The 26267-nt window shown below is 53.8% G+C and overlaps 5 protein-coding genes across 20 annotated transcripts in view; 3 read left to right on the top strand and 2 right to left on the bottom strand.

The window, feature by feature from the left end:
• Positions 1 to 2326, top strand: part of rreb1a (ras responsive element binding protein 1a) — a 34470-nt gene extending 32144 nt beyond the window's left edge. Inside the window, 1 exon segment of the mRNA XM_086020198.1 lies at positions 1 to 2326. Within this exon segment, the coding sequence (XP_085876324.1) occupies positions 1 to 163 (163 nt within the window). The 3' untranslated portion in view covers positions 164 to 2326.
• Positions 2327 to 2385: 59 nt separating this feature from the next.
• Positions 2386 to 7569, bottom strand: rmc1 (regulator of MON1-CCZ1). Of its 2 annotated transcripts, XM_086020214.1 has the most exons (21): positions 7113 to 7565; positions 6859 to 6935; positions 6664 to 6748; positions 6457 to 6513; positions 6250 to 6336; positions 6042 to 6182; positions 5850 to 5953; positions 5363 to 5452; positions 5162 to 5267; positions 4985 to 5093; positions 4869 to 4913; positions 4743 to 4796; positions 4501 to 4629; positions 4330 to 4436; positions 4150 to 4269; positions 3988 to 4065; positions 3806 to 3910; positions 3561 to 3629; positions 3406 to 3493; positions 3132 to 3269; positions 2386 to 2567 (listed from the first exon to the last, which is right to left on the bottom strand). In XM_086020214.1, exons 1-21 carry the CDS (start codon positions 7209 to 7211, stop codon positions 2488 to 2490), a joined length of 1968 nt encoding a protein of 655 aa, XP_085876340.1. In that variant the 5' UTR covers positions 7212 to 7565; the 3' UTR covers positions 2386 to 2487. The 2 variants fall into 2 exon arrangements, with proteins under 2 accessions (XP_085876340.1, XP_085876339.1); XM_086020213.1 differs by having other exon boundaries at positions 2386 to 3269; positions 7113 to 7569.
• Positions 7570 to 8327: 758 nt separating this feature from the next.
• On the top strand, positions 8328 to 12087 carry eci2 (enoyl-CoA delta isomerase 2). Of its 4 annotated transcripts, none has more exons than XR_015084136.1 (11): positions 8328 to 8485; positions 8838 to 8899; positions 8980 to 9083; positions 9187 to 9285; positions 9447 to 9638; positions 9817 to 9886; positions 9991 to 10093; positions 10189 to 10309; positions 10402 to 10501; positions 10567 to 10710; positions 11696 to 11846. XR_015084136.1 is itself a non-coding variant. In XM_086020239.1 (11 exons), the coding sequence occupies exons 1-11, from the start codon at positions 8445 to 8447 to the stop codon at positions 11849 to 11851; spliced, it is 1182 nt and encodes a 393-aa protein (XP_085876365.1). In that variant the 5' UTR covers positions 8328 to 8444; the 3' UTR covers positions 11852 to 12087. The 4 variants fall into 4 exon arrangements, 2 of the variants coding, with proteins under 2 accessions (XP_085876365.1, XP_085876367.1); XR_015084137.1 differs by having other exon boundaries at positions 10398 to 10491; XM_086020239.1 differs by having other exon boundaries at positions 10402 to 10491; positions 11696 to 12087.
• Positions 12088 to 12130: 43 nt separating this feature from the next.
• Positions 12131 to 18074, top strand: xylb (xylulokinase homolog (H. influenzae)). 8 transcript variants are annotated; one of them, XM_086020226.1, is made up of 19 exons: positions 12131 to 12343; positions 12505 to 12587; positions 13250 to 13319; positions 13395 to 13475; positions 13562 to 13648; positions 14245 to 14373; positions 14453 to 14518; positions 14601 to 14673; positions 15568 to 15686; positions 15790 to 15871; positions 15985 to 16025; positions 16399 to 16514; positions 16606 to 16721; positions 16797 to 16870; positions 16929 to 17025; positions 17086 to 17144; positions 17215 to 17302; positions 17539 to 17633; positions 17896 to 18074. In XM_086020226.1, the coding sequence occupies exons 1-19, from the start codon at positions 12287 to 12289 to the stop codon at positions 17962 to 17964; spliced, it is 1602 nt and encodes a 533-aa protein (XP_085876352.1). In that variant the 5' UTR covers positions 12131 to 12286; the 3' UTR covers positions 17965 to 18074. The 8 variants fall into 8 exon arrangements, 7 of the variants coding, with proteins under 7 accessions (XP_085876352.1, XP_085876350.1, XP_085876351.1 ...); XM_086020224.1 differs by having other exon boundaries at positions 17539 to 17766; positions 17856 to 18074; XR_015084135.1 differs by lacking the exon at positions 17215 to 17302.
• A 363-nt stretch (positions 18075 to 18437) lies between these two features.
• LOC147127007 (5'-AMP-activated protein kinase subunit gamma-1-like) lies at positions 18438 to 26239 on the bottom strand. 5 transcript variants are annotated; one of them, XM_086020217.1, is made up of 17 exons: positions 25687 to 26239; positions 24865 to 24933; positions 24650 to 24756; positions 24447 to 24559; positions 23975 to 24216; positions 22311 to 22365; positions 22109 to 22218; positions 21893 to 21974; positions 21761 to 21819; positions 21610 to 21655; positions 20914 to 20968; positions 20716 to 20842; positions 20419 to 20584; positions 19816 to 19853; positions 19605 to 19751; positions 19428 to 19521; positions 18438 to 19364 (listed from the first exon to the last, which is right to left on the bottom strand). In XM_086020217.1, exons 2-17 carry the CDS (start codon positions 24913 to 24915, stop codon positions 18826 to 18828), a joined length of 2031 nt encoding a protein of 676 aa, XP_085876343.1. In that variant the 5' UTR covers positions 24916 to 24933; positions 25687 to 26239; the 3' UTR covers positions 18438 to 18825. The 5 variants fall into 5 exon arrangements, with proteins under 5 accessions (XP_085876343.1, XP_085876341.1, XP_085876342.1 ...); XM_086020215.1 differs by lacking the exon at positions 25687 to 26239 and having other exon boundaries at positions 24865 to 24995; XM_086020216.1 differs by lacking the exon at positions 25687 to 26239 and having other exon boundaries at positions 22311 to 22362; positions 24865 to 24995.
• Positions 26240 to 26267: the final 28 nt, after the last annotated feature.

Here is a 26267-nt window from a genome sequence, read left to right as displayed (position 1 = left end):
CCCCCCGGAGGCCGCGCCTCCCGGCCGGTCGGCGTCGGACTCGAACATTTCCAAAGAGCTGCCGGGCCAGGCTTTGATTCAGGGCCTGTTGGAGCTGCGAGCCCCGCCCGCTCTGGATCACACGCTGGCCAATGGGGAGCCTGCGCTGGTGGGCGTGGACTGAGCGTGCGCAAGATGGCGTGCCGCTAACAAGTGCCTTACTACTCGTCCTTTTATAGCTTTTTAACTTTGTTTTGTCAGCAAGAAGATCAAGATGGCCGACCCGTGGCACATGACACTTCTTGAAACTGGAAAAGATGGTGGACAGACAAATTGCCGCCGCCCCTCAGCTCGTGCGCGAGGACTTCTCAGTTGACTTTGCTTGTTTGACATTTTGGTCTTGGGAGGGATTTTTTTTTTTGGAGTTTGAAAGTGAACAAATGAAATTGTAGATTAGTTATGTTTTTGCGTGCGTGCGTGCGTGATCGCCCTGTGTTGTTGTCGGCCACGTTGGCGCCGACCCGGGTCCAAATTACCTCAACACTGTCAATCACGTCTTCCTGCTCGCTAGCGCAGTGGCTAACTGTTAGCCGCCGCAGCTAAGGCTAGCGCATCCGCCAGTGCGTCGGCTCGGCCCGTTTTGTGCAGTTGGCCTCAACGCACTACAGGAGTGATTAGCTTTAGCGTTTAGCTGGGCCGCGCCACAGCCGCATGAGGCCTGACACTACTACTTCTCCGCAGCTAGCCGCCGCCGCCGCCGCCGCCTTCTAACACTGAGCGGCGAGCGCCATCGCATTAGTCGGACGCAGCGCGTGACAACTGTTGGCTTAGATCAGACGTGCCGTTACTAACTGAGCAAAACAGGCTAGGTAACAAGCTAACGCACGCGGACGGCAGGCTGAGCAAGTATTTGTGGATTTGCCACCAAACACTTAAAGCTAACATGCCTTCTCCCCTCTATGAATTCACACTTAATAATCATGAATTCTGACTTTAATTTCAAACTCATATTTGTTTTTGTTCGTAAGTGGCGTCTGAGACAATCAATTGCATGTGGAAAAAACTTTGTGGGGTGAAAGTTAAACACTAGCTTGTGTCACTGGATTCAACTTGACTTTTTGTTAAGTGTGTGTGGGCGGGGGGGGGGGTGGGGGGGTCTCCTTTGTCCTCTTGTACGTTTAGCCTCAAATACAATGACCAAGTCACCAATGACTTCACTGCTCCAACTGGATGGACACTACTACTATTGCTATTACTATTACTACTACTACTACTACTCCCCTACACATAGTCGAGTAGTACAGCTTATATTTGGACACGCACAGCACTTGTCTTCATCTCTGAGTGTCAAAGTACATGACGGTGCATCAAAATGACTGCTAGTAGAAACGGGCTATTGCTAATAGCACCAGGCTAATGCCAGCTGGATGATGTCATCAAAGACGTGCCAGCTAAATAGGTCATTGCAGTGAGTTTGTCCAGGTAACGGCAGGCGGCGCTACTCTTTTGTTTCAAGAGAGCAACGACTGGCTGCGTTTCTCTGACTCTGATTTGTCCTGTGAAAGGGACTCTCCTACTTCCCAGCCAGACGGCTGAGCTGAGCTGAGCTGAGCTGAGCTGAGCTTCGCTTAGCTTCGTTTCCTTTATCTTGGCTCGGCTCCTCCCCAAACAACGATGACGTGTGACTTGTGCGTGTGCCCAGCGTGTGGACTGTTTCTTAAAAGTATTTATTTGGCGCCCAGGTGTGCCCGTGCGCCCACGTTCTGTTCCGCAGTAAAGCCAAGTCCAGTCAAGTGAAATAAAAAAATGCCAAGTTGATGTTTGAAGGTTCACCCGAGTCAATCAAATGTGAGGCTGAAGATTTGCGGGCGTACTTTGATGATGTCATCAAGTGGCGTGCGCGCACACGCAGCTGGCCGGGCTGCAAACGAGCAATAGAATTATCCAAGGAAAAAAAAAGCTTTAATCATCAAATCTTTTGTTCTTTCTGTCAAACTGTGAACATGAACATTATCATGATTATTTGACGTTTTTCTCTTCTTCTGGGTGACTTTTAGAATAGTGGTTATTTTTATTTTGTTGGGGTTTTTTTTTGCATGTTTAATCAAATGTGCTTGATGATTTCTTACACACGCGCGTCACAAATAAAAAGATGATGTTGCTCTCAGGGTTCTTCTCAAACTGTTTTGGTTTTGCTTCCTGAGATGCAAACTTTGATGATTTCATGTGGACTGACTGTCAATCAATCAATCAATCAATCAAGCAAGCAAGCAATCGCGCCAGCGCTTGACTGTGAGCGCACACGTGCAACAAGTGGAAGAAGTCGTCAATAAAGATTGCAAACTCCGCCGCCTCTTGGCGTTCATGTTTACGCATTTAAACAAGAAGTCGATTCCACTTCCTGGATTGCGTGCATTGATGTTTTATTTCATGTTAAGACACCAAACAAGAGCGCGCACATGCGCGTGCATGTGAGCAACGGACGTCGTGGCGATGGCGGTCAGCCGGTCAGGCGGTGGCCGCTTTCATCAGCGCCTGCTCGCCGAACACACGCGTGAAGTGAAGCACGTGCTCCTCGCAGTGCTCGCCTGCAGGCACACGCACACACACACACAGATCGATAAACCGGTGAGCGGCAGGAAATGCTGCAACTTGACTTGATTGGCCGGTCCTGATGGTCTCGGCGACAGGTGGCACAATGAACTTGGTCATCCGCTAGATGGCAGAAGGCCCACACGGACTTACCTTGAGTCGACTCAGTGAGCAGGTACTGCACAGCATTGTCTCGAAACGACATCAAACCAAGTACAGGAGAAAGTCAAGTGGCTGTGTAAAGACTTGCGGTTTTCATTTTGTGCGCTTGGCAGTTTTTCCAATTCAGTGAGCGGTTGAAAGTGCAAATTTGAGGAGCTTACAGGGCCTTGACTGCAACATTTTTGTTTCAACTTCAATCCAACAGCGGGGCACCCGAAGCTCACTAGCAATTCCCATTGTGGCTTGCAAAACAAACATCGAAATGAGCCAAGTGATGTCTGATCGCTGCAAGTCCAGCTTCCGTTTGTGCAAAGACTTTTGGCTGGCCTTTTTTTTTTTCTTCCAAATGAAGGTGGCGAAAGCGCGCCATAATGGAGCTTGTGTGCGCGCGCACTGACCCGGGTTGAACGCCGGGTTCCCCCTGAGGCGCTGGTTCCTCTGCTGGAAGGACCTGAAGACGGTGAAGAACAACATGTCGTCCCCCGTCTGACGAGCCGCGTCCAGAAACTTCCGGGCGGACATGTTGTCGTGAGCGCCTGCGCGCACGTACACGCGGCGGTTAGTTGCCATGGCATTAGCGCACCGCGTCCGCAGCCCCCGAGCGAGATGGCGCGGTCACGTCGGGCCTGGGCTCTGGAAAGATTTGATTTGAAGCACGGCCGGATGTCGTACCGACGCTGCGGATGAACCTGAGCGCGCCCAGAACCTGCTGCTTGGACAGCAGAACCTCCACGATCTCGTCATTGGCCGTCGACAGCCGCTGCACAAACGCAAGGTGCGGTTGGACGCTGACGGCGGGGGCCGATGAAGGCGTTGCGGAGGACTACCTTCAACATGTCGAGGGACAGCTGATGGGCGGGTGGGTACGTGCTCTCCAGGGACAGAAGCAAACAGGCCTGAAAGAGGTGCACAAGTCTTTAGCTGACCAAGGAGCCTTTTGGGCAGACTTTGGGAGGGAGGGAGGGAGGGAGGGCGGTCTGGGCGGAGGGCGGGCGGTCTGGGCGGAGGGCGGGCGGTCTGGGCGGAAGGCGGGAGGAAGGAGGCCAAGCGCGGTGGCGTTGGCGCCGCTCACCAGCGGTTTGGAGTCTGTGAGGACGTGGTACTGCAGGAACTGATGTAACATGTAGAAGAGGTTGTGCTGCACCAGCGTCTTGATGACCAGCTCGTACAGGTAATGCTGCAAGGACAGACAAAGGCCCGCCCGCGTCAGCTGAGGCCCACGCGGGAGCCGGCCGGCCGGCCGGCGTTGCTGACCTGCGCGCCGATCTGGAAGTGGTTGAGCGAGCGGATGTACTCCATCAGCACGGCGATGGTGGACTTGTGGGAGGCGCCCTGCACACGCGACAGCACGCCACGCAAACGTCCTCAAGCTCGAGCCCCCGTCGAAGCGCCGCGGACAGAGGGAGCGCCCCCTACCTTCCTCTCGGTGAACGCCGACAAGACGTGCGTGTACATGTCCGACTGGTCGATGACCGCCTGGCTTCTGATGGGTCGCTTGTGAGCGGCTCCGCCTCGCGCGGGCCCCGCCTCCACGGCCTGCAAAGGCACACGCCCGTCAGCCCGACTCCTCCCCTTTTGCTGACGTGACTCGCTCACCGCACTGTAGCTTTGCTCCGCCTCCAGGAAGTCCTTGTACACCTGATTGAGTTTGTCGAAGACGCTCGCCACCACGGGAAGACTGGCTCGCTGCTCGCCTTCCACCACTACGCCAGCGCGCGTTAGCATTAGCGGGCTAGCGTAAGCGCGCGCAGTTGCGCCGCGACTTACGCTGCGCGCAGACCGACAGGATGACCATCTTGCAGTCGTTGCGTCGTAACAGGAAGTCCATCAGTTTGCTCTTGTCCTGGAGCATGTTGACTGTCGGACTTAACTTGACGCGAAGATACCACAGGTAACCTGTCAATCCATCCGGCCGGCCATCCATCCATCCATCCATCCATCCATCCATCCATCTATCGATTGATCCGTGCGTGTGTGTGTGTGTGTGTGTGTGTGCGCATTTTGCAGACCTTCGCTGGCGCTGATGATGATGTCAGGCTGGAAGACGCTCCACGAGGACGAGTCTGCGTGGCGGTCAAGTCGGACAACCCACGTGCGCGAGCCCGCATACCGACAAAGAAACAATGGAAGGATACACAGCTGACACGGGACAGGAAGTTGTGACGCGACCACAGCGGGACCTTCGAGCAACAGCAAAACATTTTCATGAGGGACGCTCTTGCGGCCAACGTGTGCGCGCGCGCGGGCGTGCCTGAGAGCGGGATGCGACACGGCTGTATGGAGCGAGCAGGAAGCACAGGCTGATGCGTGCTGACGGCGCCGTCCGACTCCTTCAGCTTGATGTCGAACATCAGCGACGTCTGAAACGCGCACACGCGCCCATGAGGTATTTGCAGGTGACGTCTGAGGCGCGCACACGCGCGCGCACCTGAGAGCTCTGATGATGGACCACCACCAGGTTGTCCACGATGTTGAGAGCAAATTTGCCCGTTGTGTTCAATTTCAACACGTGTGTCTTCTTACACACGCCCTCCCTGCGCACACGTGTTCACGTTTAACACTTCAACAGGTGTCGGTGTGTGTGTGCGTGTGTGTGCGTGTGCGTGTGCGCGCGCGCGCGCGCGCTTACCTTGGTAAGTGGTAGAGCACCACCTCGGCACTGGGACTATTGGCGCTCCTGGAGTGATGCTTCAGGTACATCACATACAACTGACCGTAACTGCGGGCGCACACACACGCAGAGGATGATTATGACAATAGTTGCGAAGTAATGTCGATGCCGAGGAGAGCGCTCGCGCGGCATCTTGGCGCTCGGGGGCGCGTCCGCCGTCATGTGCCAAAGCTGCCGGACTCCTGACAGCATCCGCAGCATTGGCTGATGATGTGGCGCATCAAAGAGAAACAAGATTTGGAAAAGCTTGCCGGCGACCATGAGCCTCGACATCCTTGTCAAAGTTTTCCATCTGCACGATTGTGAACAAAACGCCGACTGAGCCGACACACTTTGAAGGGACGAATTGTGATTTTGCAGGGCAGCAACCACTTGATACAAATGAACGGCGTCCCGACAGACGAGCGCCCCGCTACACAAACGCGCACGCGGTGGAGCCACTTACATGGTCGCCATGGCGACGTCCCTCTCGGACAGGCTGAGTTTGGCTGGTTTGGGGACGACGGGTAGCTCGATCTCAAACTTGGACATCTTGGACACGCTCCCGCCCTAATTGGCCAAGCGCGCGCGCAGTTGGACGCAGCGTGCAGACTAGCATGGGCGCGCGCATACTGTGAGTGTTGTTGCAAGTTCTGACCCGGAAGGCGAAGGGCTGCAGGACATTGGCCTGCACGGTGGTGGACAGCAGCATGACGGCGGTGTCCGGGCAGTACTGGTACCAGTTGACGTTGAGGCTGTGACTCTTGAGCAGTTTGACGCCGCGTTTGTCGGGAAACACCTGAATGCGACACGAGGGCGGTGGTGGGCGGGGTTGCCCGAAAGGCTCTCGGCGGCGGCAACGGCACCTGGTAGAACTCGATGCCCTGGTCGCTGACAAAGACAATCTCGTTCCAGTTGGTCCAGCAGAAGCCCAGAAGGTTGGCGTTCTTCATCTGAAGCCGCGCCGCGCCGCGCCGCACAAGCGCAAGCGCAAGCACAAGCACGCCTCGTCACTCAGAACGCCCGCCCGCCCGCCATCGCTCGCCATCGCTCGCTTTGTGTCGGCGGCTCACCTTGCACTCGTGCGTAAACTCCGTGTGCGGGTACTCGGGGATGAAGTTGATGAAGTCCTGAGAGACAAAGCATTTTCCATCGCTGACCTTGGAAAAGTGTCGCTGCCGTGCACTCGGGTCGGAGCGAGCAAACTCACCAGCAATTGTCACAGACTGTCACGCACGCACGTCAAACCGTTCAAGAGGGAACGCATCCGAACAACTCACCACGGACTTTGACGTTCTCTGCACGGCGAGAATTTTGTTCCCAATGGAAAATTTGATACACTTGACTTCTCCTTTGTCCTCCATTCTGCGCGCAAAACAAATATTGAGCTTGCTCTCACGGTAACAACAACAACAACACTAGTGATAAGTAACAATGCTGGACAATTGTCAAATTGCCAGGTGCCCGTGACGCACCTGAAGGCAACTGAACTCTTGTCGTCCGGACCTTTGACGACCACCCCCGTGGCTCCCCCTGAACGCACCGCGAACACCTGAAGGCAGCACGAGACCACACTCAGCTTCTTGTGCGGACAAACAACTCAAACGTGCCAGAGATACGCAAGACATCAAGTTGGACGGCCTTCTTTTCTTTTGGGTCTTTTTCTTGCTGCCGATGGTCAGCTGACTCGGCTAGCCGCCGCGCTAACTTGAAGCTAGCGGAAGCTGACCTGTTTGTTGGCTTCGTCGAAGAAAACATTGTTGACGCTCGAAGCGTTTTCAAAGTGGACAACATTGTCGCAAAGCTCCAAGTAGTGCTCGTCGCTCATCGTCTTAAAACATCCGATCGATCCCTTTTTTCACCCTTCCTAGTTAGGCAGACACCAAAACAAAACAATACACCCGGACGTGTCATTGGCTGTCACTTCAATGTCCTCCGGTGCACCGTTTCACAATAAAAGTCCATATTCCTTCAAATGAAAATTGGACAAGACGAAACCAAAGTCAAGTCCAAGGTTAGTTTCGGACCAACAAGTTGACAAATGAAAGGAGTGAGCACGGCGAGCCCTTCTTTGTCTGAATGTGTCCTAACGTCGATGGACAATTGGAGCACTGTGAAAGTTGTTTGTCAGTCGCTGTCATTGGCTGAGGAGACGAGAAGAGAAGAGAAGAGAAAGAAAGAGAAAATAAGAGATGATAGAAGTTGAGACTGAGGAACATTTGGGATTGTTGATGACCTTGTTTTTGTTCTTGTTGTATGACGTCATCACTAACGATGAAGCAACCTTACATCTTCAGAGAAAACGCACATTCATTTTACCGATGCAGATGTTCAACCCCAATAAAATAATGCGCTATCTAGCAAGTTAGGTTAGGCAAGGTTGAGTTAGGGAATACTGTATATATATTTAAACTCTGTGCCGCGGCACACTGGTATCTAATTTGAGTGCCTGTGCGGATGTCTTTACGACATTGTAGTACTCCTCCATACCAGCAGGTAGCAGCAGCAGGTAGCTAATTGTCTTTGTTTAGAGACAAGCGAATTAGTGACGCTTGTTTATCCAAACAGGCCCATGTTTCACACTTGAGTAAGTATCAATAGGAAACATGATAAAATACTTTTTTCTTTGTACATTTGATTCATATTCAATACGTCATTATAATATAACGTCATTCTTCAATGTAAAAAAATGCTTACATAAACGATATAACACTTCTATTGTTAAAGTAAGCTTTTTTTCCCCCACAATTTCAGCTGGTGGTGTGCCGCGGGATTTTTCCAATGAAATAAATGGGCCTTTACTCAAAACAGTTTGAAAATCACCGGCATAGAAGACCAACATGGTGTCTTTTCGGAAACTATTCGAATTTTGAATTATTTATGCCAGTTTACTGATGTATATAGAACATGTCTGGTTGTCTGGGAATACAATACATTTGAAAACTAAAATAAAGCGGAAAAAAAACGACATGACCCGGAAGTTTTTTTTTTTTTTTTTAAATCACCGTCAACCTTGGCTCAACTTCGACAACTGCTTCTGCCTTCTTCTCGCAGCCTCTAAATGACTTTGACGGCGCTAACAAGCTTCACATTAACTCGTCGGTGAGTCTTACTTTCACTTTTGTCTTCTGCGGTAATCTCACATGGGAGGTTAATGTTCGTTATCGTCAAGAAAACGCCCACAAAAGCAAACTGCTGCGGTAAAGAGAAGCAAGAAAATTCAAACTCAGCTTTCCTCATTCTTTATGCTGAATAAGCAAGACAAGAAGGTGCTGATCCATGTCATATTTTAGATGCTCGTAACTAAGTACGTGCGTTGAAGGGGCTTCTGTGCTGTAGCATATCCACACACAGGACAAGTGCAACAGCGCAAAGATGGCCGCCATCCTCGGACTCAGTCGCCTTGGAACTTGTTACATGTTGACGTGTTGTGTGGTTGACATGTTGTGGTCAGGTTGTGGCGTTTGTCCAGCCTTCCCACCGTGAGCTTCCACACCACCAAGACGTCCATGACGGGTGAGCCGCCCTTTGGAGATCCCCCGCCTTAGCATGGGTCACGTTAGCCACATGTGCTAACTTAGCTTAGTTGTGTTCAGGTGTGACCCAGGAACACTTTGAGGAGGCCAAGAACAAGCTCTCCTCATTGAAGAAAGATCCCGGGAATGACGTCAAGCTCAAGATCTACGCTCTCTTCAAACAGGTCAGCACAGACAACATCTCTTCAGCTTTATTTAGAGCGTTTATTAACAGGATGGGTTCTTTCTTTTGTTTGTTTGTTTGTTTGTTTGTCGGCCGCATGACAGGCCACACATGGTCCATGTGACACCCCCAAACCCGGAATGTTGGACTTCATCAACAAGGCCAAGTGGGACTCGTGGACGTCTCTGGGATCGATCACGCAGGTCCACACGCTCGCTGGGCTTGCACTTTTTTTCAACATCTCCTGCCAGTCCAGTCATGCGACGTGGCGTGTTGTATGACATGTTGCGTGGCGTGCAGCAAAATTTGCATCATGACCAATTTGAATGTATTTAATGTCCAGTATCTAAAATGCGATTGACAGGAGGAGGCCCGGCAGCGCTACTGCGACCTGATTGGCTCCCTGGTGGCGGCAGAAGGTGGAAGCGCCGCCCAAGCGCCCGCCCAGTCCGCCGCCAGCGGCCGCACATACGACTGCCTCCTGGTCAGCACGCAGGATGACATCACCACCATCACACTCAACCGACCCGCCAAGAAGAACGCCATCACCACACAGGTGACCTGGACGCACCTTCGCAAACGTCATCATCAACATCGTCGTTCGATAACTAACTGACTGACAGCTAACGTTATTCCAATGCACTTTAGTGAGTTGGCGCTTGGACATTACACTTCAACAGAAAGAGTGGAAGGGTCACACTTAGCATGTAGCTGACATTTAGCGTGTTTTTCAGATGTATGAGGAGATCATTGAAGCTCTGCAGCGCGCAGCCCAAGACCACTCGGTGCTCACCGTCTTTACTGGTAGCACAGCACAGCGCTCACGCCTCCGTTGCCAGTGGTAACACGCACATTGTGTCACTGGGTAGTGTACCTGTGTGCGTGCGTGCGTGCGTGTGCTTTGTCAGGCGCGGGGGATTTCTACTGCAGTGGCAACGACTTGAGCAACTTCACCAAGATTCCTGAAGGAGGGGTGGAGCAGATGGCCAAAGCCGGCGGGGAGTTGCTCAGGTGATGGCTCGCTCGCTCGCTCACTCGCTCGCGCGTCCATCCATCCCTGGGTTGGTGCGGAGACATTGCCGCTCACTGCTGCTCCCTGCGGACAGGAAATATGTGAAGGCCTTCATCGACTACCCCAAGCCGCTGGTGGCCGTGGTGAACGGGCCTGCCGTGGGAATCTCCGTCACCGTCATGGGAATGTTTGACCTAGTTTACGCTACGGAGAGTGTATGCACGCACACACACACACACACATGCACACATGCGGCAAACGGATGTGTATTCCAAATCAAAGTCATGAAATGATTTGTCATAGCTAGGCCACCTTCCACACGCCCTTCAGCCAGCTGGGTCAGAGTCCGGAAGGCTGCTCGTCATACACCTTCCCGCGCATCTTGGGCCTCAGCAAGGTACCTGCAGGTGCGCCATAACATGCACGTGTGCGCAAAGGGTCCACGTGCCATTGACGGGTGTCGCACGCGCAGGCCAACGAGATGTTGCTGTTCAACAAGAAGCTCACGGCCTTCCAGGCGTGCCAGCTGGGGCTGGTCACGGAAGTCTTCCCTGACGGCGGCTTCCGCACCGAAGTTTGGAGCCGACTCAAGAACTACGCCAAGCTACCTCCGAATGTAAACGCACGCACACGCCCGGGGCCGCTACGCCACTACACACCTTAAGACGTTGAGCAGAGACAAAAAACAGTCACGAAAATGCATTTTTTTGTCGAAGGTGTTTCAAACCGAAAGACTTGTCGCCAAAACGCCTCGGTCGAAACGGGATGTTGTGACGACGCACACGCTCAAACGGGCGAAGGGCTTTGAATGGGGGTTAGCCTCGTGTCGCTAGCTCGGGTTAGCCCCATTGCCATTCATGGCGGCGGCGGCCGCAATGAAGGGCAGAATGGCAAAGTGACGCTTTGTCACCGGATCATTATGTTCAACGGTACGCGGACAACAACTGTGCACCAACCAGAACTTTCTTGTCGGGCACTGCGCACCAGGACGCCGTCGTAACCCCACCGACTGATGACGAATGATACTTGATCGTTTGTGTCTTTGTATCCCATAGATGGACATATGTTGTGTATTGCTGGAATGTTTGGGCCAAATCAACATTTCAATCATTTTGTCATTGATTTCCTCTTGAAATCATGAATACCAATCTGCGCTCTCACAATGCCTTGATGGTAGTAAGCTCCGTACACGGCCATGAGTGCAGTTGTACCTTCTAAAGATATGAAAAAAACAAAGCAATTTATTTTGATCATCAATGTACCCCAAAAAGGCGCAACGTGTTGCTTTTTGGAGGCCTTGAACCCATTCTTTGCATTTCAAATGGGAACATTGATTTGACGTACATACCAGTAAATTCGGTTAAGAACAACAAATTAATCTACATTTTTAAGGAAGCATTCATTGGTAAAATAGTCATTAAAGCATTAATTATGCATCTCATAAATGAGTGCCGCTTTCATGACAATACTTTTTCTACTTTTCATAGTGGCTGGCTCATCTCTCCGGTCGGAAAAGGGAACATTTTTTTTTCCCCCCCAGCAGTGGTTGAGAGCTTGCAACGTCACATGTCGCATTGTTGCGCGTTTGTGTGTCCCATCAGTCTCTGGCGCTGTCCAAGCAGCTGATCCGCTCGGCGGAGAAGGAGCGCCTCCATGCCGTCAACGACGCCGAGGTGGAGCGTCTGATCGAGCGATGGATGTCAGACGAGTGCTTCAACGCCGTCATGAGCTTCTTTCAGGCCAAAGCCAAGTTGTGAGGCGCCTCAGGAAGCGTTGCCGTGACTGCCGGCGCGTTGCCGTGACGGCCGGCGCGCCGCCGCGCGCTCATTGTCGCTGGGATCGATTGACATTGTGTCCAACATGAAGGATCAAGTGCCTGACCTGAATCGCACGCGTGCTCGTCACTCAACTTTCTCATGTCGTCCAGTTGACTGTAGTGGGGAAAAAAGTTGCTCAAGTGGTCAATAAATGTTTCTCCTTTCAGTGACATGTATTTCCAGCTGGCGTTGTTGGCATTGTTATTCTAATTACAATTATTCTTGTTGTGCTGTCGTCCCCTTTTATTTGTGAGTGATTATTGAAGTTAGGAGCCAACCGGTAACGTTGAGCGTCGTCCGGTTGTCCAATCACGAAGCGCGCCCCCTCCCTCCCTTTAAACTGTGGCTCCGCCTCCTACCTCCCGTCAACGCAAGATGGCGGCAGTGCGCGAAAGTGACACATTCCTTGGTTTCGACTTCAGCACCCAGCAGGTAAGAAAGCCACAACCGGCGTCGCTTTGAACATCTAAACACTTGAGTAGGCCTTCAAGACCTTTGGGAGTCTCTTTTAGGAGACGTTTGGGATTGCCGCGCACGCTCAAAAACACCAAATGACGCCTCCTGTCTGACTGCCTGTCGTCTTGTTTGTCAAGTTAAAGCTCGTCGCCATCGATCGCGGCCTGAATGTCATCCACCAGAGCCAAGTGCACTTTGACTCTCAGCTGCCAGAGTTCCGGTACACCGACACCACTACGCTCACTGTCGCTCACGAAATTGTACTTCCGTGTCAAGTTGGCCGCTTGGGCTGCTTGGCGGACTGTATTGAGCTGACTGAACGAGTTGAGTAGACTCGCCTTAGTTGCTTGTGGCTGGCGAGCGGAAATGTAGCAAGTCACTGTGCGCACGTTTTGCCAGCGTAAAGTGACTTCTTAGTCGGGCCGTACGTTTAGCTAGTTTACAATCATAGCTAGTTTACAATCATGCAACTAGTGGTCTATGCCCAACTTTATTACTAGTACGCGCACATGGAGCTTTTGGGGGCTAGTGTGTTTGCTTTGTCTACATTTTGCCAGTCTTGATAAAGTTAGTTCATGACAATAACTAGTTTGATTAGTTGACTTGCAAGCTACTGGCTTGCGTGCATTCCGCTGCTCTATGTATAGTTTGGAATCGTTCACATACGTTTGAGTCCGCGTAAAGGTATCTTATCATTTACATACGGCACTCTTATCCCGACTGTGAAGTTAGTTGCAAGTTTACATCCAATTATTGTACAGTTAGCCATACATCAGTTGACTGTAACAGCATGAAAGTAAGTACACCGTAGTTTGTAGTCGACATCCTTTGCTGCGCCTCTGTCGGATGAATAAACGATTAACTTTGATTTTTGGGGTGCAGGACGGAGGGGGGCGTCCACGTGGGTGCCGACGGTCTGACGGTGACGTCGCCCGCCCTGATGTGGGTCAAGGTAGAGTGCGCCGGGACGGTCACGTGACCCGCCTTCAAGCCGGCGCGCTCATTAATATTCACGAGTGGCCTTCAGGCTCTGGACCTCCTGTTGGAGCAGATGCAGGAAGCGGGCTTTGACTTCTCCAGGGTGCGAGCGCTGTCGGGCAGCGGGCAGGTGACCTTGTGACCTTTCCTCGCCTGCTTCTTTCTGGCTGTCAATCAAAGTGCGTGGCGGGCAATGTCCCGCTCTCATCCTCTCAGCAACATGGCAGCGTGTACTGGAAGAAGGGCGCGGAGACCACCCTCCGGCGGCTTCACCACCAGCACAGCCTCAGCCACCAGCTCAAAGTGTGTGCGCGTGCTGCGCGTGCGTGTACATGTGTGTGTGTGTGTGTGTACGTGTTGCTGGGGAGTCTGGTACCCATGACGCAACGTGTGGGCGCGTGTGTATCTGTACTTTTTACTTTAGACTTGTGTTTAGTAGGGCCCGTCCAATGTAGATTTTCTTGGAGGCAGACGCTGATTCAAATATTTGACACCAAGATAAATCGGATAGCAGATGAATTATAAAAAGTAATTTCATGAATAAAAGAACTTCCTTTTTGCTCCCTGAACGTGTGGTCCACAGCCCGGCCCGGTGTGAGTGGTTGCGGGTCCGGAGGTAGATACTGAATTATCAAGCGGGCGTGAAGGTGGTGGTTTTCTCCGGAAAGATGCGACTCGGATCAGATGCAGTCAGCGCTCCATCTAGCAGACAATCGGTGCGAGCACGTACTGAACGGTGTCATGAGAAAGTAAGAATATATCAGCGTTTACTTTGTCGGAGGATGCTGACGATTTTGAAGCGTTAGTCCATTGGGCCCGCCGATGAAGCGAGGAGCGTGTCCGTCCGTCCGTCCGTCCGTCCGTCCGGCCGGCGCTCTTGACGCGGCGTTGTGTTGCAGGACTGCTTCTCTGTGCGCGACTGCCCCGTGTGGATGGACTCGAGCAGCGGTCTGCAGTGCGAGCGCCTGCAGGAGGCAGCGGGGGGCGCCGGCAAGCTGGCAGACATCACGGGCTCCAGGGCCTACGAGGTGGTCGTCGCGCCCCGTCGACGGCGCCCACCGCTGCCGCCGCCGAATCCCGCGTGGTGACGTCTTTGTGTTTGCGCAGCGCTTCACAGGAAGTCAGATTGCCAAAATGCGCGAGGAACGCCCGCGAGAGTTCCGGGACACTGAGGTCAGATGCTGACCTTTTAGCCCAGCGCTCGCCTCGGAGTGGGGGTGGGGCCTGACTGACCTTGATGTGACCTCTATTTCAGAGGATCTCATTGGTCAGCAGCTTTGCGGCGTCGCTCTTCCTCGGTGGTTACGCCGCCATCGACTTCAGCGACGGTAGGCCACCGAACGTCATCACTCCCAACATCGGCACTTGTCAACGGCCAATATTTCAAATTTAATTCTTTTTTTTTTTAACATAATACAATGTTTCCCGCCTGCTTTACTTAAAGACGCCGCTAATGACAAAGTATGCAAAAGCAGCCTTTTTTCCCAAAAAATGTTGAGACATTAGCAGAGAGGCATTTTTTTTTCCCCTCAAGCAGTCGTTTCTAGCACATTCCACAGAAGCAAAGTCAATGTGTTCCTGTCGACAGTTAATATAGAAATGAGCGCTTCCTTTTGGAAGAGACGATCGTTAATCGTCGCGGTGAACGGAGCGTTCCAAGTGCGTGGCGAGGCTGCTCCAAACGTCAAAGGGAAGAGCGGCGCTGCACTTTGGTTGGGCTTTGAAGCGCATCTTTGCAGCGCGGATCGCTGAAGGATCCAGTGGCAACGTTGAACGGAGCGGCCGCCGCCCTGTCTTTTGAACGCTTTGGCCACTGCTGTTGTTTTCATGTGCAAATCAAGGCCAAAATGCAATTTGCTACTCAACTTGTCCATCGTGGGACCAATAGCGCTTTGGGCTTTTTTTCTTCACTGACCTTCAAATGGTTGTGCCCGTTGCGCAAGAGCAAGCCGTGCACATCAATAAGAACACGCTTTGGAGGGTGGAAGCCACAAAGGTTGAGAAATCACAATTGTTTATATCTCCTTATCCGACCGGATTGGCTTTGAAGTGATAGTTTTGCTGTGAGGCTCCCAACCCCAGTAAACATAGTTTGGGGAAAAAAAAAAAAAAAAATCCAAGAAAGCAAACATCTTTACAAATGGACCGCAACGAAAGGCTAAAGCCGATGGATGCCAATGAAGCGTTACCGACTGACGATGTCATCACGTTCATCCTTGAAGCTTCCGGAATGAACCTTCTGGACATCCGCAGCAAAAAGTGGAGCGAGGCCTTGCTTGAGGCCGTGTGTCCCGGTCTGGACGCCCTGCTGGGAACGCCGCTGCCTTCCGCGTCCGTGCTGGTGAGACGACGGTCCGAGCGGGTCCCCGCCCCCAAAGCCCCAGCCCCCTAAGCCCCAGCCCCGGCCCGCTTGTGACCTTTAACCCGCCCGGTGCGACCGTCAGGGTGCCGTGGCGTCCTATTGGGTTCGCAGGTTCGGCTTCTCGGACGCGTGCGCGGTGGTGGCCTTCACCGGAGACAACCCAGGTGACTGGCGCCTGTCTGGCAATCGTGTCATTGCCCCACCCACTATGAGCCTCGTGACGACGATGATGATGATGATGATGATGATTGCTGACAGCCGTTTGTCTCTTTCTCAGCATCTTTGGCAGGGATGAGACTCCAGCAGGGAGACCTGGCTGTAAGTGTGCGTGCGTGCGAGCGAGCGAGCGAGCAGGCTGGGGCAGGGCGCCCGCTTGAGTTCACATTGAGTCCAATGTGAACTCAAGCGGGCCCAACTGGGAATTTTGTGGCCTAATAAAGTCAGCGTAAGCGCAAAAAAGGTGCATTAAAACAGTTGATGGATAGTGGCCCGCGATTGGCCTTCACAAATCAAATGGACTTGAATTTGCACAGCCGTCTGGAAGCCACCCGCAGCTCACTGTTGACAGCATCCAAACTCAAGTGGGGACTTTTCAGAAAGTCGCTACAGTTTGTACAGGCACAAGTGACTGTGTGTGTGTGTGTGTGTGTGTGTGTGTGCGTGTGTGCGTGCGTGCGTGCGTGGGTCGCAGGTGAGTCTGGGTACCAGCGACACGGTGTTCGTGTGGCTCCGGCACGCCCGTCCGGCCCCGGAAGGTCACGTGTTCATCAATCCCGTCGACTGGCGGCAGTTCATGGCCTTGTTGTGGTGGGACTTTGTGTCGGTGCCTTTTTGCCCGTTGGTCGCGTGAGCCGCGCAAACATACACACACACGCGTGTGCGCGTGCGTGTTCCTCAGCTTCAAGAACGGCTCCTTGACCAGAGAACGACTGAGGAACCGCTGCGCTGATGCATCGTGGGAACGTTTCTCTGCTGCTTTGAGACAAACGCCTCTTGGGAACAACGGATACATCGGTACACTTTGCCTGCCTTCCTGCCTTCCTTCCTTCCTTCCTTCCTTCCTTCCTTCCTTCGACTTCCTGTTTGCAGGCTTTTATTTTGACGTGATGGAGATCACGCCTCCCGCAGAAGGAGTTCATCTCTTCGATGCCGATGACAACGAGGTGGGCCAGGTGTTGCGTGCGTGCGTGCGTGTGTGACAGCACTGGCGATGTCCCGCAGGTGTCATCGGTGAGCCCTCAGGTGGAGGTGCGGGCCCTGGTGGAGGGTCAGTTCCTTTCTCGGCGGCTCCACGCCGAGCGTTTGGGTTACTCCATCGGTAAGAAGATACACGCCGCCTAAGAAACGCCCAGACGCAAACGCCGTTCGTCTGTTTCAGTTGCAGGAAGTCGAATTTTGGCAACGGGCGGAGCGTCGTGTAACAAAGAGATCCTGCAGGTGAGCGTCAACGCCAACGCGCCGTCGTCCCGCAAATGTCTTGTTGAACGTGTGCATTTGCGCGGCTCAGGTGTTGTGCGACGTGTTCAACGCGCCAGTTTACACCATGGACGTGTCCGACTCGGCTTGCCTCGGCTCCGCCTACAGAGCTCTGCACGGTACGCTGCTGCTAGCGTGCTCATGCTATGCTAGCCTTTTGTCCACCTTGACACTGACAAAAGTGTTAGGCGTGATAATGTCGTCATTTGCAAGCAATGAGGAAGGACACACGACATGGTCGTTAATTGTGCTGTGCTGCCGCTTACTAACTAAGCGGGATGGTGATGATGATGATGATGATGGTGGTGGTGGGAGAGAAGCACTCTTGCTGATTGGTTGACCCACCTCCTCTCAGGTGTGCTCGACCAATCAGGCGTGTCCTTCTTTGATGTGTTGAAGAAAGCTCCTGAAGCGCGACTTGCCGCCACACCGCAGCCTCAGGCGCACCAGGTACGCACGCACGCACGCAAATGCACACACGCAAATGCACGCGCACACATGCGGCGGCCAGGTGAGGAGCAGGAAAAGATGATGGGATTCCAATTCCACAACAAAGCCTTGATGAATAAAATTGAGCAAGCGGGTGAGTTTGTGAACACACGTATGCTTCCTCAGCGTCCATTTCAAAAGAAAAGAAGTGGCGATGATAAAGGCTGTCGTATTTTCCCCCAGCGATGCGTCACTTTGTGACCGATGCGTGTGTGCGCGCCAGGTGTACGACCGGATGCTGAAGCGTTACGGCTGCCTGGAGAAGAAAATCCTGCGGGAGCTCCGCCCCTAAAGGCCGCGTGTCAAGATGGAGGCGCATTGCCAAGAGGTGATTCCTTCAGCGCCAAGAAAACACGTCAGGTCGCAAATGGCGCCCTCCTAATAAACAAGCTTGAAATCAAATACGCGGCAGTAGTAGTGGTCCTAAAGCCAGAGCTGTGCTGTCTGCATCTTTAGCCCGGGCCGTCGGTCCCGCTCGGCCAAACGGCCGTCGAGAACGGACTTGAGCGCTGCCCGCGCGGCTGACGCGCGGCCGAGTAAAGAAAAAAAAAAATGAGACCTTGTCGCGGACCTTTGGCTCCCACGGACGCAATCACGCGCCCCCGAATTTTGAGTTTTGATTTCACCTCGCAGTGGCCGTGCGTCACTCGTTTGTGTTTGGCCTTCATTTGGCGCCGCGAGGGACGGACTGGGAACAAAACGGCCTTTGACAATAAATACTTTGACCATTTGAACCAGGGGTCGGCAACGTTTGAACTCTGGCGATTAGTATTGATCCACTTTTTATTTTTCTGAGCAAAAAACTAAACACGCATGTCACTGTTTCACCTTTTTCTACTGTATGTCTCACTTTTTTTTGTAAAGCGAATGTTCAAGTTGTTGCCGAATGACGGAGGAAGAGGAAGTGCAGACATCGAGCGTGCATTGTCGACGCGTGTTCCAGCAAAATGCGACGACCTCACGCTAGCGGTTAGCTTGTCGCAAAATCACTTGTCTTCCCCGCAAATTGCTAACATTCTGATAACATCATATACAGCGAGTGTTAACATCAAGTAAGTGAGCCACCACGCTAGCTGCCAGCCTGTTGAAAACGGCGCTTTTGGTCGGCGGGCCCAACAGCCGTCAATCACAGCCTGATCCGCCTTAAATGATGTCACAACTCCTCCTCCTCATCCCCGCCTCCTTGCAGCCCCTCCTCCCTGCTTTCTGTCTCTCTCTCTGTCACCTCCTGCTGCCAGTCAGTGACGGTCTGATCCTGGTCCTGGTCGCGCTGATGACTGTGGTCCCGGTGGTGGTGGTGGTCGTCTTGCCGGTCTATGTCATGATCCTGGTCCCGGACGTGCTCCTCGTCACGCTCGTGTTCCTCGTCAGGGTTCCGGTCCTGGTCATGTTTATGTCCCTGCTGCTGGTTGTGTTGCTTGTCCCGCTCGCGGTTTTGCTCCTGCTCATCTTCCCGCTTCCGGTCGCGTGGCTTGTCTTGGTCCTGGCTGTAGTCCTGGCGTTCCTGTAAAATGTTGCGGTCTTGGCTGTCGTCGTGGTTATGGTCCCGGTTGTCTTCCCGGACCTGCTCGGTGCTCCGCTCTTGGCCGCGGTCACGGTCCTGAGCCCGGTCAGCGACTTGCTCCGGACTGCGGTCCCGGTCGTGTTCCTGTCCCAATATGGAGTCCAAAGAGCGGTCGTTCCTGAGCACTCCTGGAAAAACGGCAGAGAAAAGTGACTGCTATGACAAGCGGCCCCGGACTCGGGCGCGCGTACCGGCAGGAGTCAAAACGAGCGCCCGAAGGATGTCCGACAGCGACACGATGCCCGCGATGCGAGACTCTTCGTCCACCGCCACCAGCCTGTGAACCTGCACGCACGCACGCACGCACGCACGCTCGACGTCAGGCGGGCAGCGGACGCCCGGCTTCCCGGCCCGGGCGCGGCCGTCACCTCGGCCTTGACGATGCGGTCCACGATGGTCTCCAGCGTCTCCGTCTTGTTGCACTTGAGGACGCCCTCGAAGTACTGCGAGCGGTGGCGCAGCGCCTGCGTGACCGTCACGTCCAGGTCGTTGTAGGTCTTCTCCGCCGCCAGGTTCTGAGGCACAAAGAGCACGGCTAACAGCCGCGCCGGCCCACGCGCTGCGCTAGGCTTTACTCACGATCACGTCGAACTTGGAGTAGATGTCCACCACTTGGCCTGGCACACACACACACACACACACAACGCTGCTGTGGATTTGTCCCACAAGTTTGTGATCATTTCCAGAAGAACCCTGACAGGCAAACTTTTGATTTGAGCCGTTCCAAACGGTTCAGTACTTTGTGCACCGACTTGCGGTTGGACCACGTTGAGCGAACGACCTAAAAATGCCAGCGTGGCAATAAGGGAATGACGAGCGATTCGCGACCAAATCGTCGGGTCGCGCCTTAGTCCCCAATCGCTACAAAGGCATTTTCGGTCGAGGTTTTACGCAACTTTGGAAGAAATGAAACAAAGTTGAGGAATGAGTAGGAGGGTCCAAACGCGGCCGGGGGGCCTGGCGCCGTACGTGCGCTGCGCTTGAAGAATGAGCATATGTGGGCGTTGCCGAGCCGGGAAAATCGCAATTGCTATTTTGGCGGGCGGCGAAGCGGCAAGGCGCACGCCGGCGTCCTCCCACTCGCGCTGCATTTCGATGGCCTTTGTGACCTGAAGCTGACCCGTAAAGGTTCTGCTCTGTTTCCCTCGCGCGTGCCAATAACAAAGTCTTGGCGGCGGTTACCATGGTGATTGACGACGGGCAGGGCGGAGACGCGGCGGTGCGTGAAGACGGACAGGGCGGTGATGAGGGGCGTGTCCGGGTGGATGAAGGCCACGTCGGCGTAGGTGCCCACGCCCACTTCCTCCAGTGTCTTCTTCATGAAGGCGGGCATGGGCATCTCGCACAGCTGGCGCGCACACAGGCACGGCTTACTAAGAGCGGCCTGTCCCGCGCGCGGGCAGCGCCCCCTGCGCGCGGGCGGCGCCCCCTGCGCGCGGGCGGCGCCCCCTGCGCGCGGGCGGCCTGCGGGACACTCACAAAGAGCTGCAGGAACTTGAGGATGCGCTTGTGCGTCAGGATGTAGAGCGCGTTGCCGCTCAGCGGGTCCACGACGGGAAGGCGATGGATCTTGTTGCGGATCAGCGAGCGCACCGCCTCCAAGATGCTGACGGCGGAAAGCACACGCGTCAACTTGCCGCTTCCTGCCACGCCGCTCGTGTGAACGCGCGTGCGCACCTGGCATCCGGCGAGATGTGCACCAGAGGCTTGAAGGTCTCCTGCAGGTAAAGCTCTGCCACAAAGCACAAGAGACTCAGCCAGTGTCGAGTGACCGCGTCATGCCAAGAGTCCGGTCGGGGTTTTTTCTCTTTCTTTTTCTTTTTTCTTTTCGGGGCCGGCGGTCGGTCATGACGGCCGGCCGATCGTTGGCGGTAAGGCGGGATAAAAACGCCGACTAAGGCCAAGTCCGACACTCGCGCAGGCTGAGACCTCCTACGTCCAAACGTGGTCAATTGATGTCGTTTGGCCAATGAAAAGTGCCCCTTTGACGATGACGCAACGTTCATGGCTCAACAAATGGCAGAGATCCACAACAGGTTCTACGTTGTGCCGAACGTTGTTGTGCTTGCGGAATAGGAAGGAAGCAGCAAAACGCAGCCGCCCCGATGCATGTCAGGGGGCGGCCATTTTGCCTTGACGTCATTGTCAGTGGGCAGAGATGGAGCCAAAACGGCGGCATTTTGCTGCTTCGTCTCTTGTGGGGCCGGGCCGGGCCGGGCGCATTTGCCTGGAACCGGTCAAATGGGCGGGGAAATGTCGCGGACAGAGAGGCGCGGCCGCGTCACAGCCCCAATCAAACGCAACTCATAGACTTGAACACAAAAAGCCCATGCTGATTATTGGCATCGATAATCGCAGATAATACAAGAGAACCTCTCCACGTCTCGATCTTGTGTTCCTCCAGCTCGTAAATCTGAACCTGGGGAAGAAAACCAAAAGAAGAAAGCGCTTTCACAACCTGTGCAGCTGACTTCTCGCACACGCACGTTTTCACGATGTGCGCTAGCTAGTATAGCGTTATTACCATGGGCGACTTGTAGTATCTGGTCAAGATGTTGATGAAGTCCGTGATAGTCAACATTCCTGAAAGAGACATGAACAAGAAGAACCACCTGTGGCCTGCGGGGGCTCCCGGGTGCGCGTGCGTGCGAATTACCAACAAAACTTTGTTTCTTGGTTTCCCACAGAGGAGCAGCCCGGACTCCGTTGGCCACGAGAGCAAAGAAGGCTTTCTTCACCTGCAAGCCAAACACGGACGCGCCTGTCAGTCAGGTGTGGGTGGCGTGACGTGCGTCATCAGATGCCAGTCGTGCGTCAGTGAGCCGCCAGTCGCGAGCGAGCGAGCGACCGAGCGACCGAGCGACCGAGCGACCTGCAGCGTGGTGTCGAAGACGACCAGTTTGGAGCTGGTGGGGATGATGTCGTAACACTTGTGAGACTTCATGAAGCGCGTGTAGATGTCCCTCTCGGAGTCCGCACAAGCTACGACACACACACACACGCGCGCGCGCGCGTTTGGGCGTCGGCGAGCAATCCAAACACTGTTGCAAGCGAAGAAACGGGACGTGTCCTACCGTCGTCGTCCACGAGGCGCCGCTGCTGCGACTCTCCTGCGACGTCCGCCTCCTGCTGAACACACCGGCATGACGTCAGCAACGAGAGATGACTTCAAGCTTATGATGGTTTGCCCTTTTGTATTCAATTAAGATTGTTCACAAAACAAAGCAAAAAATGCGCCTGCTTATCAGTATACTCCACATGACCGATTCTCAAACGTGCCGGGCAAGATGCATGATCACGCGTGCCGAAAGACGCCATCCGATTTCATCTTCTGAAAATGACTCATTTCCTACAACTTTGTTCATGTCTCGGTCAGTGCACGTCTGGTGACAGCTAGGGGGAATAATTGACGCGATGGCAGAAGCGAGCCGTGTGTCCGTTTTGTACCGTTCTGGTGCCGCTTTGTGTTCGGGCTGTGCCTTGGCTCAAAACAGTTTGCAAAGTTGCACGAGCAACGTACTAAAGCGTCTTGCTGCCACACCAGAAACAAAACGTTCAGTCTCGCGTTCAAATGAAAATGTGAGGAGCATTACAAATGCGATCACTTGCACCTTCTGGGTAGAAACTTGTCAAACGTGAAATGTTTCACGTTAGAATGTGACATGGAACCTTTTTTTCTGGGGTGGCAGCAATGCACTTGCGTACAAACACGTTTGCGTTTACAGCAATGCGACTGGATGCGATGATTATCTGGTGAAAAGAAGAACGATCTAGTGACATCATCGCTTTTGTTTGCACGTCGACGATGTGAACTTTAACCTGAAATCAATCAACCAATCAATGAAAGTGGCTCGTCTGGGTCGGGTCCACGATGACGTCACCGCAGATGTATTTGCACGTGATGAATGACGACATGGCGCCGTCCAAGTCAGCATGACGACACCGCAGATGTCATCGGACACCAACCTGGCCGTCGTCGTTCATTCCGCCCGTTTGTCGTCGACGTTGGCGATGTGCAAGCAAGACAGAAGACGACCACGACGACGACGACGACGAAGAAGAACAACGTCAAATCGCCATCGTCCTGTTTTGCCGCCAAACGTTCGCGTTTGGTCGGGAAAAATCCAGACGCGATGTCAGGTGCAGTCAAGCTCACACACTACACACGCGACGTACGACCGGCTGGCTCTTTCACAATAAAAGCGCTCGAACGCCTGCTTCCGTCGCGTGGCTTGTCGCTAGAGGGCGACAACGTACAAGGTGGCAAAACCTCAACTACCCTTATGATGCCCCTTCTAAAGGAAATCATTTTGAAAAAAACAACATTTGATCAACTTTATAGGGTTAACCTTTACACATTTTGATGGACTATGTCTTTTTTATTTGTTTTAATTTGCGTTACTATTATTATCCTGTCGCCGCAGTGAGCTAGCGTGCCTCCCACTCGTGACGTTGGACATTCAAATGTGATCTGAGGCATTCCTATATAGCAGTTGTAATTCCCATCAACAAGTCATCAAGGGTCTTTCTCCCACATTTCAAAAACATGCTGGCGTCTTAGCTTCCGAGAATGTGATGTGTGCGCCGCCCTTGGCTAGTGACCCAAAAGTCGCCACAAAGTCAGCTCACACGCATGCACCGCTGATCAGAACAAGTGGTAGAAAAAAAAATCGATATCCTAATTCTTCTGACTCGTTTCTTCCTAAAAGTGCAGATGTCATTATTTCTGCTGTCACACCTGGCCGCCAACACGAAGAGGCGGAGCCAAAGGTGTCGGGCGACAGGGTGCGGATGATGACGAGGACGAGCGCCGTCCCGCGTCCGGAGGCGACGAGTAGGATCGCAGCCGTCTGGGCTCGCTGGTGTACGTCTCCAGGCGGAAGGCGCCCACCTGCGCCGGGCCGGGCCGGGGCGGGGGGGCCGGAGAGGCGCGCGGGGGCGGCGGAGGAGGCGGAGGAGGGGCGCACGACAAGCTGAAGGCTGGACGACACCCACGACCAATCAAACGGATGAAAAAAAGCATCGGCATCAGACCATGTGAGACACGCACACATTTACACCTACAACAGGCACGCCATACACTTTGACGCACACGTTTACAACCACACTTGAAGTCGTATCGATACGCGCCCACACACACACAGACGTATCGATACGCAGACATTTACACACTCAGACAAATACAGTTACAGACACACGCACACACACACCTCTGGTTTTCCTCATCTTGTTGCGTGAGAAGAGTTTGCTGGCGATGGGGGAGGATGATGTTTGCTGGTTGGATTCCCTGGAGGCCAACCTGAACATCCCACTGAAGCTCAGCCTGCGACACACGCACGCACGCACACACACACGCACACACACGATCAGAGCATTCCTGGTGTGACGTCATGTGTCAATCAAGTGCGTTTACCTCCGTGTGGTGGGCGGAGACTCTCCAATGCTTTTGCCCGAGGTGGGCATGTCCCTGGAGGCGATGCTGCTGGGCGGGAAGAAGTTCCTGTCGCTGTTTGTCTCCCCCTGTGGGAGGACATGCGTACCACAAGGTCACCACAAGGTCACCACAAGGTCACCACAAGGTCACCACGCCGTCCGTACGTCCACCGGGGACGCCGTCAGGCTTCTTACCTTCCTGGCTTTGTCCTTCTCTCCTCCGGCCGGCTCACCCGCGGCAGACATTCCAAACACGATGATTTCCTGCGGCATCGTCATCGTCGTCATCATCGTCATCATCGTCATCATCATCATCATCATCATCATCAACATCATCATCATCCGAAAGAAGTTCAGGTGAAGATGTGTGTGTTGTGTTCATGTGCAGAACATTTGTGGGTACAGACCGGCATGACAATGAGCAGAAGGAATTTGTAGCGCCAGAAACAGGAAGGCGAGCCACTGGATTTGTTTGAGGGGCGGGCCGGCTCGGGCCTCGGCCTCGGGCCGGGGTCTCGGGCCGGGGCCTCGGGCCGGGGCCTCGGGCCGGGGCCTCGGGCTCGTCAATTTGACGTCAATTTCCCCGAGAGAGCCTTGATGGGTATGGCGAGAGAGCCTCGAGCCTCGAGCGGGTCCGCGCAAACTCCTGCTTTGATTTTGAACACGGACGGATGGTTTCCAAGTCCCTGATACGAAAATGAGTCCGCTCGCGTCACGAAGAACATCCGCCATCCACATTTTGCCGTCGTCACGGGACGAGCCCACGTTCCGGCGGAGTCTATTGCAATCGTAAAATACAGTCTCGGTTGATTCCATTTCTCACCAAAGCAACTAGCTAGTCGAGGATGACTGGTACATTTGAATGGAGCAAATGGCGGGAAAGAAGCTCAAGCCAACTCAAGTGGCCACCGTCTTTGCCCGAAAAATGCGCCCGCCTACGAGTCAAGTGCCGCGCGCGACGTGACGGCCGAAAGAGTCGAGTAGCGGCCCGCGGAACGTGAACGAGAGTGACGTTACCTCCTTCAAGGCCGTCCGCCGTCCTCGTCTGTCCTCGGCTCACGCTCGCTGGCTTCTTTCTCGCTGGCTTCTTTCTTTCTCGCTGGCTTCTTTCTTTCTCGCCGGCTTCTTTCTTTCTCGCCGGCTTCTTTCTCGCTGCCTTCTTTCTCGCTGCCTTCTTTCTCGCTGGCTTCTTTCTCGCTGGCTTTGTCCCACCGCGGCCAATGGGCAGCCGGGCTCCGCGTGCGCGTGCCTGTGTGGAAGCTGCCATCGTCAGCGAGGTCGCACAGGGCGCCTGCCGTTCCTCAAGGATGTTTGAGGGTCACGCCCGGCGAGGAAGACAAACTGGCTGACAAGACAAACAAAACAAAATGGCCGACGGCCTTGTTGATGCTGGACCGACAGCTCGGGTGTCACTTTGGCTTTTTCTCACGCCGTCAGCAAACTTTCCTCACCACACCTGCGTGCTGCCGTTGAACATTTGACCATGTCTTGCTTTTGAAGACCACACCCATTTCCATCATGCTGTCATGTTACTTTCATGATGTCATGCCATCATGCGGTCGGCTGTCAATCATCTGTCCGATGATCCCAATTTTTGT

The sequence above is a fragment of the Filicampus tigris genome, chromosome 21 (genome assembly GCF_054856515.1).
Source record: "Filicampus tigris isolate MCC_2025a chromosome 21, RoL_Ftig_1.0, whole genome shotgun sequence".
Taxonomy (NCBI): Eukaryota; Metazoa; Chordata; class Actinopteri; order Syngnathiformes; family Syngnathidae; genus Filicampus; species Filicampus tigris.
Note: the sequence above shows the minus strand (reverse complement) of the source record. Positions and strands in the feature narration are given on the sequence as shown.

Excerpts from the sequence above, each read along its gene's own strand:
- LOC147127007 (XM_086020215.1), bottom strand. The coding sequence starts at position 24,993 with ATGATGATGATGATGATGATGACGATGATGACGATGATGACGACGATG. Across the intron at positions 24,757-24,864 it reads AGAAGGACAAAGCCAGGAAG|GGGGAGACAAACAGCGACAG; the intron begins GTAAGAAGCCTG and ends GTCCTCCCACAG. Across the intron at positions 19,752-19,815 it reads ACTCCAAGTTCGACGTGATC|AACCTGGCGGCGGAGAAGAC; the intron begins GTGAGTAAAGCC and ends TTTGTGCCTCAG.
- xylb (XM_086020223.1), top strand. The coding sequence starts at position 12,287 with ATGGCGGCAGTGCGCGAAAGTGACACATTCCTTGGTTTCGACTTCAGC. Across the intron at positions 14,374-14,452 it reads CGGGCTCCAGGGCCTACGAG|CGCTTCACAGGAAGTCAGAT; the intron begins GTGGTCGTCGCG and ends GTGTTTGCGCAG. Across the intron at positions 17,145-17,214 it reads GTAACAAAGAGATCCTGCAG|GTGTTGTGCGACGTGTTCAA; the intron begins GTGAGCGTCAAC and ends TGCGCGGCTCAG.
- eci2 (XM_086020239.1), top strand. The coding sequence starts at position 8,445 with ATGACTTTGACGGCGCTAACAAGCTTCACATTAACTCGTCG. Across the intron at positions 9,639-9,816 it reads AGAACGCCATCACCACACAG|ATGTATGAGGAGATCATTGA; the intron begins GTGACCTGGACG and ends CGTGTTTTTCAG. Across the intron at positions 10,094-10,188 it reads GCCGGCGGGGAGTTGCTCAG|GAAATATGTGAAGGCCTTCA; the intron begins GTGATGGCTCGC and ends CCCTGCGGACAG.
- rmc1 (XM_086020213.1), bottom strand. The coding sequence starts at position 7,211 with ATGAGCGACGAGCACTACTTGGAGCTTTGCGACAATGTTGTCCACTTT. Across the intron at positions 6,183-6,249 it reads AGGGCATCGAGTTCTACCAG|GTGTTTCCCGACAAACGCGG; the intron begins GTGCCGTTGCCG and ends TGTCGCATTCAG. Across the intron at positions 3,911-3,987 it reads ACTTCCAGATCGGCGCGCAG|CATTACCTGTACGAGCTGGT; the intron begins GTCAGCAACGCC and ends CTGTCCTTGCAG.